At 50.9% G+C, this 19,351-nt stretch overlaps 1 protein-coding gene across 1 annotated transcript; it reads left to right on the top strand.

The window, feature by feature from the left end:
- The first annotated feature begins 831 nt into the window (after positions 1-831).
- LOC136521901 (protein S-acyltransferase 24-like) lies at positions 832-18,567 on the top strand. The gene is made up of 13 exons (XM_066515669.1): positions 832-1,285; positions 2,155-2,295; positions 2,585-2,697; positions 2,835-2,914; positions 3,021-3,184; positions 14,839-14,977; positions 15,051-15,150; positions 15,783-15,834; positions 15,999-16,076; positions 16,162-16,260; positions 16,571-16,649; positions 16,723-16,871; positions 17,388-18,567. The coding sequence occupies exons 1-13, from the start codon at positions 1,004-1,006 to the stop codon at positions 17,817-17,819; spliced, it is 1,908 nt and encodes a 635-aa protein (XP_066371766.1). The 5' UTR covers positions 832-1,003; the 3' UTR covers positions 17,820-18,567.
- Positions 18,568-19,351: the final 784 nt, after the last annotated feature.

The raw sequence follows: 19,351 nt of genomic DNA, 5'->3' as shown, positions 1-19,351 counted from the left end.
TCACACGCCTACTGGCGGTGCTGCGCAGCCCATTACTGGACGATTATCCTAGAGGCCGCGGCGAAGCTCGTCGTGGCTAGGCCCCTGCGTGGACGAAGCGTGAGCTGCTCAGCCGCTGGATCTGCCTTGAGGGAGGTGGGCACGCCGGCGACCCTCGGTAGAGCGCTCACATAGTCCTGCGTCAGCTCCCCGACAGCGATGGCGCTGCCCATGGCGAGGTGGGGAGGGGGTGACTCGGGGTTCGGAAGATTGCGAACCGAAGGTGACGGCAACAACGAGCGTGCACGGTTTGCTCGCAGGTTGAGTCAGGCAATCAAACAGGCCTAGTTGCACCTAGAGGACGTAGCCGGCCATTTGGTACCGGCAATCAAACAAGCCCTAGAATTTGTGCACTTAAGGGAGTGTTTGGTTCTTTAGTCGCTCCTAAAATTTATGTCACATCGAATGTTTAGATGCTAATAAGGAGCATTAAATATAGATTAATTACAAAACCAATTACATAGATGGAGGCTAATTTTCAAGACGATTTTTTAAGCCTAATTAATCTATCATTAGCACATATTTACTGTAGCACCACGTTGTCAAATCATGGACTAATTAGGCTTAAAAGATTCGTCTCACAAATTAGTCGCAAGTTATGCAATTAGTTTTATAATTAGTTTATATTTAATACTCTATGCATGTGTCCAAATATTCGATATGATAGGAATTTTAGGAGGAGGTGTAGTAACAAACAGGACATAAATCCTCAGCTCTGACAGGCCGAAATCTTGACACAAGAAAAATCCGGGGTCCTGACATGCAAAATCCAACATCCTATTTGGGCCCAACCTTCCCTCTCGTTCTCCGCCTCCGGCTCCGGCCACGCACCTCTCTCGAGTCACCAGGGACAAACGCTACGCAAAATCAACGAACGCCCAGCGCCCAGTCAAAACACTCCGACCCCTTCCTCCCTCCCCTCCCTCGCCGCCTCCCCGGACCCCGCCCCGATCCCACCGAACCCATGGCGTCAGAGATCGAGGTGCTCGAGGACACCACCACCTCCTCGACCTCCCTCGGCGCGGCCGCGGCCCCTTCCGCCGCGGAGGGCGCGGGGGCGCCGGCGGAGGACGAGTCGCTGAAGAACGACGTGTACACCGCGGCGGCGTATGGCGATCTGGAGAAGCTGCAGCGGCTGGTGGAGGGGGAGGGCCGTCCGGTCACCGAGCCCGACGGCGGGGGCTACCACGCGCTCCAGTGGGCCGCGCTCAACAACCGCGTCGCCGCCGCCCAGTACATCCTCGAGGTTGCCCTCTCCCCCGGCTCCCGCGCCCCCTCCAACTCCTCGCAACCACAGAATAAGTTATTCTGTGGCCACTTTGAGTTACATAATTACTATACTAATTTACGGAGATTATGGTAACTCTCTCCTAAGTGATTTATTATAATATTATGGTAAGTATCATCTTGAATTATAGTAATCTATGTATCGTAAATGTGTATTGTCATTATCGTAGGGTACGTTCCAGTAGGCTGCGTTGCGATGCAATGCACTTTCTGAGCTGGAATTTTGTTTGCCAGAACCGTGGGCTGCTTGTGTAATTGCGTGGAGGAGCCATGCACCTTCGGTGGTCATCATTCCTGTCAGTTTCTATGGCCGAGGCATCCTTGTTTGTGAACAAGTGTGCAGCTGCAAGCTGAATGCTTTGCCGTGGTGGTGGGTTTGGAATTTCGGGGCTGGTTTATGTGGAGGAGGGATTTGGATGGGTGTAGGTTGTTGGTACATCTGGATTAAATATACTTGCAGACAGTTGCAACAGGACAGTTCAGGAGGAATGTGGATGGCCTTGTGGTGTCAACTAGCTACTTCTATTTGTGCCTTCAACCATTTCAATTTAGATCAAATGTGTAAATGATATGCTTAGGATATAGTCTAGACCAAGATGATTACTGCTCATGATATGGCTTTTATTGCATGAATGCATGATCTCATGCAATACCCATGTTGTGATGATGCGGATTATTTTGTATCTTGGTGTCATAGTAGATATCGCTTTGTTATTCTGATCAGGTGGTTGTGGTTGAAAGGCATATTAGCTACTTTGGTTGATGACTGTTGTTGATTGGATTTCCTTGGTTCCCTTTGGTGATGATTTCGTGCTTGTATTTGAATAGCATGGAGCAGACATAAATGCTGTGGATCACACTGGACAAACAGCACTTCACTGGAGTGCTGTACGTGGTCATATTCAAGTTGCCGAACTACTTCTGAAAGAAGGAGCTAAGGTGGATGCTGCTGATTTATATGGGTATCAGGTCTGTATTCTCTTCCCTGCTGTTTCTTTGCCTCTTTGGTCCTTGTTGTGCCTGTCTCCACTTTTAGCTGCCTATCGTTCGTTGACAACCGGTAGCCAACTAAAGCAGTTTTGGATGTATATCTGCAGCTGACCAATTATATCCACTTTACCAGGTCAGAGTTTAATAGTAGACTAAAAACATACTTTGGTCATGTGATTGTTCTGGGTTAGGGGAAAAAAGAATCACTGAAGTTGATTATGCAGAGAATTTGCCGCAGCTCTTTAAGTCAATATACTTCTGTGTTCAGGCCACACATGTTGCAGCACAGCATGGTCAGACTGCATTCATATACCACATTGTTGCGAAATGGAATGCTGATCCAGATATCCCTGATAATGATGGAAGGAGCCCTTTACACTGGTTTGTACTTGTGTTATAATATGCTTCTCATTTGTCTCCTTGTAATTTCTGCTTGTGCACTTTGTAACATACTGCCCTGCTGAATTTTAACATTTTGCTGCTTATTTCTCTCTCTGTTTTTACATATTCCCTTCTAGGGCTGCTTATAAGGGATTCGCAGACTCCATACGGCTTCTTTTGTTTTTGGATGCTTATAGGGGACGGCAAGACAAAGAAGGCATGTGTAAATTTATCTCATGCCTATATTATTTATAATCATTCCTTTGGTAATTATATCAGCTTATTTGGTTGCTGTTTCTTTTAACTGCAAATGCTACTCTTAGGTTGTACTCCTTTACATTGGGCTGCTATTCGGGGGAACCTTGAGGCATGCACTGTCTTAGTTCAGGTTGGCAAAAAGGATGATATGATGGTGAAAGACAAAACTGGATTAACTCCAGCACAGCTTGCTGCCGATAAGAATCATCGGCAAGTTGCATTTTTCCTCGTGAGTAAAATTAACCATGACATTTATATTTCGTAATCTACTTGAAGTCCTGTTTCTGCAGCGTCGTAAGAGTCAAGAGTCCCAATGTCCTAGCATTACCATCTGATACTTTCCTAACTGACCCAGTGAGACACATTAGCCTTGACTATTGACTTCTTCCTTTCCTATTTCCGGGTATCCCCATCTTGCCAAGACGGATTGATCCTATCTTCCAGAGCCAGCTACAATTAATATCTTATTGCTGCTAGATGACTTCCTCACTCGAATTCATTAATTGAACTAGTCCTCTAATCGAAAAGGAGGGATATCCTGTTTTACGCTAGTCCGTTAATCACACCTTGCCCATGCTTGAATTCCTTTCTGTGCTACTTTCCCTAGCTAGCTATCCAGATTCATATTCCATTTATTACGCGAATACCTATGCCTATGTTTCACATGGCAGCAAGTTTCTTACTATGGTTTTGTATGCAGACATGTTATAACCACAAAACATTTAGTCTTAAGCAAGTTGGGGTAGTCTTTAGATGAAACCTGACATGAGACACATGAACTAAAAGAGCAAGAAAGTAATGAAATAAAATGGTAATATAACACTAGACTACTAGCTGCTAATGATTGTTGTAAAGGATGCTCTATTTTTAAGTTTTGATTGTGGCACATGGATTGCTAATATACAGACATGTTACTGTGAAGAATTAATTGTTTGGATCGTTGTATGTTTTGTATGCCTGTTTCCCTGTAAATTATTGTTAACCGATTAGGAGCATCATAACATGCTGTCTAATCTGTTTAGTGGTAATTTTCCTCTGAATTTTGAAGTAAGAACTAGATGTTAAAATACTGAAACAGAGGTAACCAAGGAGGAAAATGATTTGGTTTAGTGTGATCTGGCACCTTTCTAATGTTTAAATGCTGTCTAATATAGGTTTCATAGTGTCGGGTTCATAAACCCGGGGTCCCTCGCGGACCGGCTTCCCAACAAAGGCTCGGCCTAAGCAGACAACGCGCAACTCATGGGCCGGCCCAAGTATCTAAACAGCAGGCCAGAAGGGCGATCCAATCACTGACGAAAGGTCTGGCCGAGGAGGAGCGGCGCCCGTTTTCTGACTCCGGCCCACCTCTCCGGCCGGAGCGCTCACTTCGGTCTCTAGCCCGCCTCCGGACGGCCTCTCCGACCGGAAGGCCTGGCCAAGGCACTACTTCCGACTCCGACCCGCGTCTCCGACCGGGGATGTGCCAAACCCCTGCTCACGGCTCTTCTCCGACTGGCACGATCAGAGTCGACTGGGACCAACCGATCGGGGACGCCCGCTCGGAAAGAACCAGGGAACGAACGCAGAAAGCAAGGCAGGGCGCACAAGTCAAACCACGATACCAGGGATCGTACCCTGTACACCTGCAGAAATAGTACTCTTCAACCTCCCTGGCACAACAGAACCCAAACAGTGTTGTAGGCGACGACATTTTTCCTACAGTATTGTGGGCGTCGTTAACTTTCATACGGTAAGGCTCCCCCCATATGCCTCTGGGCATCGACAGTGTTGTGAGCATCGGCATTCACCGTACCGAGTGAACATGGTGAAACTTCTCACATGCCTCTGGGCATCAACAGTATAGCAAGTACCGACATCTGCCATACTCGAACAAGACGACGCAACCTCCCACGTACATCTGACATCCAACAGTGTTGTGGGCGCCTACCATCATCCTGTATCCGCCGGCGTGGGCAACAAGGCTTAGAAGCATACGTACTCTCTCCCTCTCACTTGTAAGGTCATTCCCTTCATCTATAAAAGGAGATGCGTCCTCTCCTAACATTCAGATTCATTCAAGTTGATCCAGATTCACGAGATCGATCAAGTCCACTAGTACACAACCACAGAACCGTCAGGTTCGAACCACAAGCACACACTTGAACACTTAGCTCATAGCAGGGCTCCCGTCACTGTCGGCCCTTCCGACTAAAGTCTGATCGGACCTCTTGTACCTCCATCTTTTTCCTCCTCGTTTGTAACCTCACTGCAAACTTCGAGCACCTAGGCTCAGGAATAAAGTCACCGACTGACTCAAACTGGACGTAGGGCACGTTGCCTGAACCAGTATAAACCCTGTGTCATTGAGTGCTAGGCTACCTTCGATCATAACGTATGACAAAACTACAAATATTTACTTGTTGGTCACTTTCTGCACCGACAGTTGGCGTCGTTCGTGGGGAAGACGCTGTACGTTCAACACTTTTTGGTCATCGGATGGCCCACTTTTCCGCCACCTTCGCCGTGGCGGACTCAGGCGATACGACTCGCTTCGGCTCACTGGAGTTTCCCGCACTCCCACCTGTTGGGATGTGGGTTCCACCCGTCTCCAAGCCGTCCCAGGCATTCCAATTCGAAAGCCTGGACTTCGTCGCCGACCGGCTCGGCGTACTACACCTCCGCGAGGAGGCACTCGTTCCGGCACCCGTCGGAGGGGCATCCTCCATCGGCTCCGGGACACGCGATGATTTCAACGAGGCATCTGCGCTTCATTCCGAGCAAACTCTCTGTTCAAATCCCGCTGTAAGTAATGTACATACTGTTATCTACTTACTATTCTCTATTTTCCGCCAATTACCCGGAGGGACCCCGTTGTCCCCGTCGCGACCGCCATACGACCGGTTCCCCTACGACCTCGCGTCTCCCACGGACGCGTACGCCCGGGAGCTCCGAAGGATGCCTGCGACGTCCCCTCTCACGTCCGAATTCATGGGAATGGCGAGCTATGCTTCCACCTGTTTCCTCGACCTCATGGATGACGATGTTGAGAGTGACGGCTCTAGCATCGGCGACGTGGCGCCTAGCCACCGTCCGTCCCGGGAGTGCGCTATGGCGGACGCTCTGGGACAGCCACCGGTGGTAACGGAGTCCTTACAGACACATGCCCCTCCGGACCCTCAAGTGGAGACCCCCGAGCTCACACGGGAGCACGGCGAGGAGCTACGACAACAGCGGCTGATCGAGCCGCCAACTGCGCCAGTATGCTCGACGCACCACACTGTGTCCCGTACGCATAAACCGGCGAGCAGCGCCCGGGGTTGCGCCCGTCGGGTCTAGCGCAACACCATGGACAGGGGGAACGATCCCCCACAGTTCGCTCGGGCCAATTAGAACATCGCCGCTGCGGCAAAGCTTCTGCGCGGCCTTCCCGAGCCGAACGACCCCCACGAACAGGCGATCCACCAGAACCTCCGGGCACTAGTGGAGACCGCCGCCGTTCAACAGACGGAGAGCTCCGCATCGCGACACCGACTCGCGGCCTCTCTCCCCATTGGGGGAGTGAGGACGCACCAGACGAATCGCTCCACCCGCTCACCGCTACAGCCGCCAAGCGTGGCACAAGTGGCCGCATCTGCGCCTCGTCTTGACTTGACGACCGCTTCACACCGACTGCCTGTACACGAGCGGCTCGGGCCGAACCGAGACGCTCGCAGCAGCGACCGGAGTCCCAGCCCGGATAGCCCAGGACCACGGACCTTTGTCCAACGCCTCCAGCGAGCGCCGCTCCTGCCGCGCTCCAACGGAAGCCGAGGCAAAGGCAAGGCCAAGCGTCAGGATCAGGACGACGGCCCCTCCACGCAGAAGGGGAAAAAGAACAGAAAAGATCGCCACCGACCGACCAACTCCGCGTTGGTCGCCACGGCTGATCACACGGGCAAGCGGCCCCAGCAGGACCTTCCGGGCCACTTCCACGAGCTCATGGAGAGCCCGTGCACCAACCACGCCTACCCCGTCAAACACATCTACAAGGACTGCGAGCTCCTCAAGCACTTTCTGCGACAGGCCGGCGGGCCAAAGGAAGAAAAAGGCGCAGAAGCAACGGCCAAGAAAGAGGGCGTAGCGGACAAGGATCCGGACGACTGAAGATTGAAGTGATCCGACCGGACGTCTACCGATTGAAGGACGACAACGACGACATTCTCACCAAACGCTTGGAACAGCTATGTCGTTTTTCTTCCCCTAAAATTCAGTCCTACCATTGTTTATATAGCGTTTGCTCCTATAAGAGCACCCAGACCCAAACACTTTTCGGCCCGAGTCGCTCGGGGGCTCCACGAGGGTGCACTATTACCTCTCTTTTTCATTTATTATAATATGGTGAAACTCCTTCCTACCCGAACAAAAGGGTAGTTCGTTCCTTTAATTTGTCTTACGTAGCTTTGCTTTAAAATATTCCGACCAATCGCACCCCGTCTCTACCTACGGTTACGAGCAGCTGAGCCTCGCTGGCCACGCCCCGGGCTCCTTAGGTTGCAGCCAACGGGACGAACGGGCAAGTGTGAGAAAGAATAAAAAACAAAATTATGCTAAGGTAAAACTAAGGAACGAAAGGGATAAGTTTTCCCGAACGGAGTGACTCCATCACAAAAAACGAAACCGATTGTAGTCATTAAAACACACAAGAACGTTTACACGGGGGCTCCCCCACGAACTTAAACTTTTTTTATCTACTAAACTACTTATACTTTACAAAGCTATTGGGGCGGCTCGGCGGCATCCGCTGTCGGCACGACCGGCGAAGGCGCGGGCTGCTCACTCCCCGGCGGGATCACATTCGGCTTGGCTGAAGGTGGGACGACGTCCACTTCCGACCCGGGCTCCGTGCCATCCGCAGGCTGGGCGACGTCGTACCAACGCACGCTTCCGGCCATGTCTTCATGGCGGACATCCATCACCCACTTCGCAGAGACTTGCTCTGCCACCAACCTTGCGTGCGGCAGCAAGCTCTCCCCGAGCAATTGGATGTCCTCTGTGCTCAAGCCGTCGGCATACCCGCTGCAGATAGTGGCGAAGTCCAGGTTCGGGTGGTATGTCGCCACTGAAGTCAACACCCCCGACGCTCCGTAGAACAGCCCGCTTGTGATAAGGGCCCGGACCTCATCCGGAACCTCCGCCAGCTGGACGGCGGGCGCGCTAGTGCTTGGCACCGACCCGAAGACCTCCGAGACGACAAGTTGGGCAACATTGCGGATCTGGTCTCGTCCCCCCTCGAGAGTATGTCGCTCTTCAAGGGACTTGGCCAGCTCCTCTGCATTCCGGCCAAAAGTCGTCTTAACCGTCTCCAGGTACCGCTCCAACGACTTCACCTTTCCGTCCAGCTCTGGAAGAAGGGCGACAAGCTCAGAAACAGGCTGAAGGAAGAAACTAACGCGACGAAAAATAGAAAAGGTACGTCCCGAGGCAGAAGTTCTCAAGGGTGGAGAATTCCTCCGCTTGCCGGGCCACCTGCTCGCGCAGTCGGGCCCTCGCCTCCTCCGTCCCCATCACCCGGCCCCGCAGCGCGAGCACTTCCTGGTCTGCCTCCGACCGGGCCTTTCGCTCCGACACCAAGGCGCTCCGCTCCGACTCAAGGGTCTCCAGGGATTTTTGGAGCGCCGCCTCGATGTCCGCTAGGGATTTCCGCAACCCCGCCTCGGTCTCCGCATGGCGGGCCTTCGCCGCCTCAAGCCCCCGCTCGGCGACGGTCGCCCGCTCCACTGCACGCTGCTCCTCCGCCCGCACCGCAGTTACCTCGGCCACTCGGGCATGCTCCATCCGGAGGAAGCGGGACTTGTGGGACGACATCTCCTTCAGACCCTATGAAAACGAAAAGCAAGCATGCTGAGGCAACCAACAAGAGACTTAGAGGTCAAGGACAAATACGGGAAACTCACCTCCGCGGCGAGCTGCAGGTCGACCTTGACTAACTGCTGGGCGGACTTAACCCGCTCCTGGGCGTCATCGAGCTTCACCGACAGGTTGGCAAGTTCGGACTCCATGGCAAGTCCTTTCCCCCCAAGGATGTCCCAGAGCTGACACTCCTGGGAATCCCGAAGGACGAACCACACCTTTGACGGGTCCTCGGGGCAGGGCCACTCCAGATCATCCTCCGGCAGCCCACCGGAGGGCCTAGCCTCTGACCGAACCACCGCCAGCTCTCGCGACGGCACTGGTAGCTCCACCGCGTTATCCGCTTCGTCATCGGATGGGATCTCCACCACATCGGTTGCACGGGCCGCCGACGGGTGTTACGACTCCGTCCCGGCCGCGTCTCCCCCCGGCGTTTTCAGCTCCGACCGCGAGGGTGAGCCGTGCAGCCCTCCGCCTGGCGAGGCAGGGGACTCGGTCTCCTTCTCTGCCGCCACAGCTGATGGAGGCGCCGCAAGGGACACCACCGGCGAAGCCTCAGTGGTCACCGGGATCGCCGCCAGCACCGTCGCCGCCGTACCAGCAATCGACCCAGGGAGCACCACCCCCGGAAGGGAAGGGTTCGCCGCCACCACCCTGTTCCCCCCGCCGCTCGCCGCGGCGCACTGCAGGATGGGCCTCCAAACCTCCTGCACAGGAGTTGGGGCGATACTCAACCCCGTCATCGCCCGGCCGCTGACAAAGAGTACGGGTCAGTCATACTCCAAAAAAGACTCAACAAGATCGAAAAGAAACAAAGAAAAACATACCAGGAGGTAAGCGGCACGACTCTAAAGCCAAGACCCGGCATCGACAGGCCCGTAGGGCGAGGACCGCTCCCAGGCTGCGACCCGCGCCCCCTCACTTCAGCCGGGGGCGGAGTCGTCCCGACCGGCTCTTGCCCGGCCTGCGGGTCACCGCGACCTTCGGCTCGGGACGCGTCGACCAAAGCGGCAGGCGGGGCATCCTCTCGCTGCGACTCATGCGCTGGCACCGGTCCCGGCGATGCACGGGTGCAAGCCCGCTCCTCTGACTGCCTGGCTTGTTCGGTTGCGCCCGCGGCAGGCGGGGACGAGACCGGCGACGCCACCGAGGGGCGCGGTGACCGCGCCCGCTTCGCCTCCCGTTCGCCGGCGGCGTCTGCGCTCGCCGCATGCTTCCTCGGCACGGGAACCTCGGTGCGCCTCTCCGCCTCCTACTCATCACCAGCGGACATCGCCGCAGGGTCGCGACGCTCCGCCGAGGTCAAAATGACCTCAGGACTTTCCTCCTCCTCGGAGAAAACCATGTCATCCACATCTGTGGGATAATCCGACTCGAGCTCGGACTCGACGTCACTCTTATTTTCCCCGGCCTTCACGCTCCGGGCAATCTCCTTATACTTCCGCTGAGCCACCTCGACTTTCTTTTTCTTCCAGGCATCCGCCGCCTCTTTCTGGGCGGCCTGCCGAGCCGCGCCTTCCGGCCCCTTCGGGCGGCCGGGACCTGTAAGCATCAAGTCCCTACGAAACAGGCAACTCAGAAATAAAAAAGGCAGGAGAGCAAAGGGGAAAAGAACACGAAGTAAAGAAAGAGGAGCATACCAGTTTGGACACCACCGAGGCATTAAGAGGTATGTGCTTTCCATCGACCTTCTCTTTGGGCTTCACCTGCAGCACCCGGTCGAGGCGACTCCAGACCTCGTCATCCGGCAGCTCCTCCGGCGACGCGCAATCAGGATTCGACGGGCCGCCGTACCTCCACATCGACCGCGACCTCTCCGCCAACGGAGCAACCCGGCGGCGGTAGAGGGTGTGGAACACCCGCACCCCGTCAAGGCCGCGCCGCACGAGCTTCCGGAGCTCCTCCTCGATGATCTCCACCTTCTTCTCCCGACGGGAACAGCCCCACGACCAACTATCTTGTTTCTCCGGCCTCCCGCCGGTGAACGCCGGGAACGGCGCCTCCGCCGGATTCCTGATATAAAACCACTCCCCGTGCCGCCCCCGGTTGGAGTCGTTGGGGATGTACGCGGGATACGAGCCTCCCGCGCTAGGTTTCCTCTGCAGGGTGAAACCCCCCACCGGCGTGACCTCGGGCGGATTCCCCACCGGCAAAGCTCGCCCAGAGAACAGCCGCTGGAAGAAGTCCGCGTGCGGCTCCATCCCAAAGAAGGCCTCGCAGACGGTGACGAAGCCGGCGATGTGCAGCACCCCCGTCGGATTGAGGTGTTGCAGCTCCAGACCCCACTCATTGAGTAGTCCGCGTAGGAACCAGTGCGCGGGGTAACCTAACCCACGCTCATGGAAGGCGAGAAAGGAAACCACCTCGCCGGGCCGAGGTTGCGGAAACTCCTCCCTCCCGAGAGCCCTCCAGTGCGCCACCTCCTTCGGCGGCAGAAACCCCTTCACGGCGAAGGCCTTCAACACCGACTCCTTCACAGTGGATGACCTCTAGTTCGACATCTCGCTCCGGGTTCGTGAAAGGATTTGTGAGTTTTTTTCTCTCCCTCCCTCTCCCCCTTTTCTTTTCTAGGAACTGCCGCGGCTCTCAAAGACGCTCTCGGCAAGGAGGAAAATGAGAGGAGGCAGATGGGGAATAGGCGAAAGAACGGGACGAAAACCTTCTCCCTTCTCCTACTTAAGGAAAAGGGCGCAACAGTTGGGGAAGGCGCGTCGATCGGGAAAGTTGAAACGGCGGAGCGAAAAACCCTCTCTTTCCCATTTAATGCAGATGGGACGCCCCCTGACCGATGAGACGCGCCCTGCCCGACGGTACGGCACCTGATCAGACGGGACGTGGCCTAGGCATGGCCCACCACTACCGCACACTGGGCACAAGAACCAAAGCACCACCGCACACGAGTAGCTCTACGCATCCCCAGGCGGGACTTGGAAAAACCCGAAACGGGATCTCTGCTAGGGGAGACCATCGGGCTTCCCAAGTCGATCGAACGACTTAGGTTAGCACCGAGAGACAGGTAAGGAGCGAAGGGACGCCCTATGTAGGCCATGCCGACTCCGTCACGAACGACGAGGCCGGGTCCCGGTCGGACATTTCCGATTGGAGCTCTTCAAACCCCGTCACTCAAGTCATCAAGGTAACACTACCGACCCCCGCTATTTCTTTATAATCATTTTATACATCCATACACGCATTCATTCCATACGCCCGTGCCCCCCGGACGATTCGGGCCCTGAATCGCCCGGGGGCTCGGGAACTAAGCATCGCACATGCAGCGAAATGCATCACAACGCTCCGTGTTGCGTCACGAAGTGGCAGTTGCCTCATTCGACATAAGCAACGACCGACCGGGGTTTGAAGGCCGGCCAACGTCAAACAGAGCCAGGGGAGAAAACGCACATGAGCCCCGTGCGGCCCTCGCCTCGTCTGTCCCAAAGCAGACAGGGTTATCTCAACCTTCTCGTTCGATCGTAAACCTCTTGTCAAGCCCACAGAATCTCCATCGAGGGGAGGCCGTCAGGCCACCCGGGTCGGTCTCCGGAACGACCCAGGCATTTGCTGGGTTGCAGGTAAAGGAGCAGTGGAATGTCACAAGAGGGCTATGTCGACCCCGTCATGAACGATGGACCCGGATTCCACTCGATCATACCCGTTAGCGAGCTCACCGAGCGCGTCACTCGAGCCCGAGCGATCGGGACAAGGGACAAAACTCAGCCCCTCCGGTTGTGAAAAACCGAGGACGGGGTAACGCACACAACTCAAATCGACCCCTACCAAAGCCCAACGGGGCTCGGGGGCTCAAGACACTCAAAACACCTGGGTCTGCGACTCCGAACTCGCCCCATCCACTCGGCTACGATTCGACTGCACACCAAACGCCTGGGTCTGCGACCCCGAACTCGCCCCATCCATCGGCTACGCTTCGATTGCACACCAAACACCTGGGTCTGCGACCCCGAACTCGCCCCATCAGGATCCGCGAACTCCGCCTCGTCCGATCCCTAATCTAACTGACTAACTGCCTTGGCTGCGCGGCCTGCACCAAGGCCAGGATCCACGACTCCGACTCGCCCGATCCCACGGCGCGCACCGACGCCAGGACCCGCGAGCTCCGTCTCGTCCGATCCCTAAAAACTAACTGCCTCGCCTGATCCCACGGCGCGCACCGACGCCAGGACCCGCGAGCTCCGTCTCACCCGATCCCTAAAACTAAACCGCATCGGCTGCGCAACAACGCCTTGGTTGACGACTCCATCTCGACTAAAAAGCATGCACACACGCTCGCTAACAAACACCCCCAGACGATTCTGACCGAATCACCCGGGCTCGGGGGCTACACCCGCGGGTGCGCTCGCGCGCACCCGCTTACAAAACAAAAACCTCCCCCACTGGCAACACGAAACCCCCCCAGACGATTCTACCCGAATCGCCCGGGGGCTTAGGGCCTACACACGCGGGTGCGCTCGAGCACACCCGCTGACAAAACAAAAACCTCCCCCGCTGGCAACACGAAAAAAAACCCAGACGATTCTACCTGAATCGCCCGGGGCTCGGGGGCTACACCCGTGGGTGCGAAAATCCCCTAGACGATTCTGCCCGAATCGCCCGGGGGCTCCTGTCGGGTTCATAAACTCGGGGTCCCTCGCGGACCGGTTTCCCAACAAAGGCTCGACCTAAGCAGACAACGCGCAACTCATGGGCCGACCCAAGTATCTAAACAACAGGCCAGAAGGGCGATCCAATCACCGACCGAAAGGTCTGGCCAAGGAGGAGCGGCGCCCGTTTTCCGACTCCGGCCCACCTCTCCGACCGGAGCGCTTACTTCGGTCTCCAGCCCGCCTCCGGACGGCCTTTCCGACCGGAAGGCCTGGCCAAGGCACTACTTCCGACTCCGACCCGCGTCTCCGATCGGGGATGTGCCAAACCTCTGCTCACGGCTCTTCTCCGACTGGCACGATCAGAGCCGACTGGGACCAGGGAATGAACGGAGAAAGCAAGGCAGGGCGCACTAGTCAAACCACGATACCAGGGACCGTACCCTGTACACCAGCAGAAACAGTACTCTGCAACCTCCCTGGCACAACAGAGCCCAAATAGTATTGAAGGCGCTAACATTTTCCCTACAATATTGTGGGTGCCGTTAACTCCCATACGGTAAGGCTCCCCCCACATGCCTCTGGGCATTGACAGTGTTGTGAGCGTCGGCATTCACCGTACCGAGTGAACATGGTGAAACTCCTCACATGCCTCTGGGCATCAAAAGCATAGCAGGTACCAACATTTGCCATACCCGAACAAGACGACGCAACCTCCCACGTGCATCTAACATCCAACAGTGTTGTGGGCATCTACCATCATCCTATACCCGCCGGCGTGGGCAACAAGGCTTAGAAGCATTCATACTCTCTTCCTCTCACTTGTAAGGCCATCCCCTTCATCTATGAAAGGGGATGCGTCCTCTTCCAACATTTAGATTCATTCAAGTTGATCCAGATTCACGAGATCGATCAAGTCCACTAGTACACAACCACAGAACCGCCAGGTTCGAACCACAAGCACACGCTTAAACACTTAGCTCATAGCAGGGCTCCCGTCACTCTCGGCCCTTCCGACCGGAGTCCGATCGGACCTCTTGTACCCCCCATCTTTCTTCTTCTCGTTTGTAACCCCACTGCAAACTTCGAGCACCTGGGCTCAGGAATAAAGTCACTGACCGACTCAAACTGGACGTAGGGTACGTTGTCTGAACCAGTATAAATCCTGTGTCATTGAGTGCTAGACCACCTCCGATCACAACGTACGGCAAAACTATAAATATTTATTTGTTGGTCACTTTCTGCACCGACACATAGATTCCATATAAACTTCTCGATGATCAGTCAATGACTTGTGATTGCTCTTGTAAATGGTTAAATGGTTACCTTCTATTTACCACTTAAGCTGGATAAGAGTGATCATATTGTGAGCTGAAATGTCCTTCCATTTGCTTACTTGTATTACCAATATTTTCAGGACAATGCTAGAAGGGTACACGACAGAGGATGTGGTGCAAACACCAGATTTGGGAAATTGTCAAAATTAGGGCTTGCTCCTCTTCTTTGGTGCACCATTATTGGCATGCTTATTACATATATACACTCTGTTATATCAGGTAAATTGAGTAGCATCTTTATGTTTTTTCACTATCTTGATCTTCTGTAATATGTTATTGCTGGTCTCCTCAGGACAATATGCCATGACTATGACAACACCATTTGGGATATTCGCATGGTCAGGAGTTTTTCTTGCAACTGCTGGGTTGGTCATGTTCTATAAATGTAGCAGGTATTTCTAAAAATTTGCATTCTGTTGATAGTTTTGGTCAAACCAGACCTGAGGGCATTGATCGCCAGTTACTACTTCCTCTGATCAGAAATGTAAGTTGATCTAGGTTTGTCCTAAGTCAAACTAGTTTAACATTGACCACCAATATCTAAAATCTTATGTACATTGACAATTCTAGATTCATTATGTAAAATCCTTGGGATAAACCTCTCTTCATTTAATATAATACATTTTGTGTAGATATTGCTAGTCAAACTTTTTTTAAACTTAGGACAAACCTAGATGGACTTTATATTTTCGATCGGAGGAAGTACTTATTACTTCTTGATAATATTGTGGGTCTGTGATTTTTTTTTTTTTGGTATTTGGTTAAACTCTCTCAGTTTATGCACCTTGTGGATCATGGAAAATTAAAACTTTGTGTGATATATCTTAAACCGATTTTTAGTAGCTGACTGTTTGATCAACTCTTGCATGCTCAGATAGACACCAAATTATTTAAATCATTATATCATTTTTAATAACAAATATCTATTGTTTTGTCGTATAATTATCCTACTACTTTCATAATATCACGCACAAGATATAGATATATAGGCAGCCAACACCATCATGACAATTGCTTTATGCAGGAAAGATCCAGGTTACATCAATACAAGGAGCTCACAAAATCAAAGGGATGATGTAAGTTTCAAATATAAGTACCCATTAATTAATGTAGTTTCCTGCATGTAATTTTATCTTCTGATTGAACTTTGGTTCTTTTAGCTTGATGCATTTCCAGACTTCAAAAGTCAAAACATAATCCCAAATTTTGCTGTCTAAATCACACGCATTTGTTCCTTCAGGAACCATTGCTGAAGATGGAGTTAGAAAATCCTGCGCTTGTTTCTGGCAACTGGTCACAACTTTGTATAACGTGCAAAGTAAGTCACTTGATTGAGCAATTCAGTTGTCTCTTTCCTTGATTGTTATTCTCATGGATCAGATTCCCTAACATCTTCATTCCAGATAGTCAGACCTGTTCGTTCAAAACATTGTTCTACATGTGATCGTTGCGTGGAGCAGTTTGACCACCACTGCCCTTGGGTTTCTAATTGCATAGGAAAGGTACATGTTTCTGTTGTGATTTCGTATTTGCGCAGTTGTGATTTAATGTATCTGCCTTCTCTATTGTATTTGAGTTAAAGATACTCAAGCAACAAATCCTGAAAGCTTGCCACCAACGTATAATCAACAATGAAATTTGATAAAAGTTGACATAAAAATCATGGTACTCTCTCTCTCTCTCTCTCTGAGAATCTTACTGAATTACTCCCTGTAACATTAGAAAGAGAATTATGGCCTTTAAAAAAAATTCATTGTTTCTTCAATGGGAGTGTGTTCTTTCATCTGATCTATTTGTGAACTGTAACTGCAGAAGAACAAATGGGAATTCTTCATGTTCCTCACTCTAGAAGTTTTTGCAATGATCATTACTGGCTCTGCTGCCATTATAAGTAATGCTTTGAGTCCTTTATCCTAATTATTACATTGGAAGTTCTTGTTGCTTCATTTCTGTTTTTGTTGCAGGAATTGTAAGGGATCCAGATTCCCCATCATCCTTTGGTGCTTGGATTCATTATTCTGCATTCCAGCATCCTGGGGTGGTTTCATTTCTCGCACTGGATTGTTTCCTTTTCTTTGGCGTTGCAGTTCTTACAGTTGTTCAAGCATCTCAGGTAAAGTTTTTTTTTTTTGAATTTATATTTCTTTTATTTTACAGAGAAACTTGGTTAGCTTTTATAGAGTGATTTTATATTGTTTGTGAAACTGTAAATATTGTTTGATCACTAACTGGAACATCAACTTTGATTAGACACCACGAACTTGTAAGGAACTGGTACTGCAGCCATTTGTGTTCACCATTGAAATCTTTGAAGCCTTGTTGGATTTGTTGTATTGTTTATGCCATTTTCAGCCTTTTCATGATTCATAAGTGTATGGCTTCTGATAGTATACACTAACATCTAAGTATTGACCGTGGTTTCGAACTCTAGAATATCAAGAGTAAAACTGCTATGTTATTTCGGATTCATTATGAAGTAACGGAGGTTAAGAATCCAGTTTGCTTTCTGTGAGGTTTCTGTGTAGGATGTTGCCTTCCATCCTATAGCTATCCATTCATTCCATCATTCCATTATACATTAAAGGCATACCTGCACTGTGCTCATGCCTTGCTTCCATCTCACTTGCAGATAGCAAGGAACATTACAACAAATGAGATGGCAAATTCCATGAGATATGCATATCTCAGAGGCCCAGGTGGCAGATTCAGGAACCCGTATGATCATGGGATTCACAAGAACTGCTCTGACTTCTTGTTAAATGGATACAATGAGGACACTGAACGACTAGACCAGACATTGCACACCGATGAGGAAATGGGAATGATACAGATGACAAGTGCAGTTTCGCAGAATGGTGGTGACAATCATTTACATCATGGTAATGGCACCGACCATAGTTGCGCTGATTCTCAGGCAAACTCAAAACCTCAAAGCCAAGTGGGTTCGTCTCAGTGTTGTGATCACAGTAAGAGGACTGATAGGACACCATTGGGCCTAGGATTGGGCCTTGGGCGAAACAGTGCGTCCCGGCAGTATGTTCGATCTCTTATCCCATTGTGATCCATCATTTGGAGATCATGTGTTTGTTTCACTGTAGATTGGATTTGTTCACTGCTCCGGCTCCATCTTCTGTTATAACGTGCCCTTGACATGGTTCACCATGTAGCATTGGCTGGGCAGGGTTAACATTGTTGGGCCATTAGCTCGGGAATATTCAGATATATCTAGTGTTGTAGTTTTGCGGTGAACTCAGAAGTTGAAGGTAACAATTTGGCTTGTGATTATCAGCTGATCTGCAGTCGGGAAATATCAGAGAGCTTGTGCAGAAAAGGTAACAGATAGCATGAGATGTCTACATATTGTTGTGTACATCAGGTTCGGTGGTACCCCCATTGTTTAGCATGATACGAGTTTGGAAAAGGTAACTGTAAATCGAGAAAATTGTAAATTGATTAGTAAGCTCACTGCAGCACTAGCTATTTTCCCACTTTTCATTCATTTTTGGGTCTGGTTATTGTTATGAACCACGGAAAGAATTTTTGGTTTTCCGGTATGGGTACCTCAATTATAGTTGGGTCTGGTTATGGTACTGGTGGTGCATGGTCGTGTGAGTGCTTCAGAGTTAAGGATATTGTTGTTACGATACGAAGCATGTTAGATACTGACAGTAAAGATTAATGCAGAAGTTGTATGGCATGACTAATCACTTCTCGCGTGAGTTACTCTAGCTTACATCAAATTGCTTGGTACAAAAGGTACCTTCATTATTGTTGTAACTTTTTCTAAGCTATTGTTATTTATTCACTTATTCTTCACCTGGCATTCGCTCTGTTCTATGAATTTCTAATCAACACCTTGATGTTCATATATTGGTAGTCTAGTTCTGTTTACAAATTGCTGTGCATCGATTGTATTCGGGCAACGCCTGTGAATGCGCCTAGTGAAACATGTACACAGCGTCATTTTATAGAATTATTACTGTACTAGATGAGTGTCCGTGCACTGCAACGGGTGCAACATAAATTGAATGAGATGTTATTATTTGCGGTGATTATTTGTCTGATGGTGATTTCGTGAGTTTTATTCTATTTTATTTACTTGTCTTCCAGGGTCTCCATACGGTGATTATTTGCCTGTCGGATATAGATCGCATGATGCGATGATTATTTGTCTGCTGGATATGGATCGCATGAGATGTAGTGATTATTTGCCTGTCGAATATGGATCGCATGAGTGTTTTGGTCCTGCCGGGTAGATGTTGATAATATGAATATTGTAGTTGTAGAGATTACTAATTGGGTTAAGGGGGTGTTTGGATCCAGCTACTAAAATTTAGGAGGTGTGTCAGGAGGATGTTGCATGGGGTGTTCGGATACTAATAAAAAAACAAATTACATAATCCGTCGGTACTTCACGAGATGAATTTTTTAAGCCTAATTAATCCGTCATTAGCACATGTTTACTGCAGCAAAACATTGTTAAATCATATACTAATTAGGCTTAAAAGATTTGTTTCACAAATTAGTTGCAAACTATGCAATTAGTTTCATAATTAGTCTATATTTAATACTCCATGCATGTGCCCAAACATT

This window comes from Miscanthus floridulus, chromosome 18, assembly GCF_019320115.1.
Source record: "Miscanthus floridulus cultivar M001 chromosome 18, ASM1932011v1, whole genome shotgun sequence".
Lineage (NCBI taxonomy): Eukaryota > Viridiplantae > Streptophyta > Magnoliopsida > Poales > Poaceae > Miscanthus > Miscanthus floridulus.
This window is presented reverse-complemented; position numbering and strand designations above follow the sequence as displayed.

What these genes read in the sequence shown, in the direction of transcription:
- LOC136521901 (XM_066515669.1), top strand. Translation starts at nt 1,004, where the DNA reads ATGGCGTCAGAGATCGAGGTGCTCGAGGACACCACCACCTCCTCGACC. An exon ending in TATACACTCTGTTATATCAG is followed by an intron (nt 14,978 to 15,050) that starts GTAAATTGAGTA and finishes TGGTCTCCTCAG; the next exon opens with GACAATATGCCATGACTATG. An exon ending in TGGCTCTGCTGCCATTATAA is followed by an intron (nt 16,650 to 16,722) that starts GTAATGCTTTGA and finishes TTTTTGTTGCAG; the next exon opens with GAATTGTAAGGGATCCAGAT.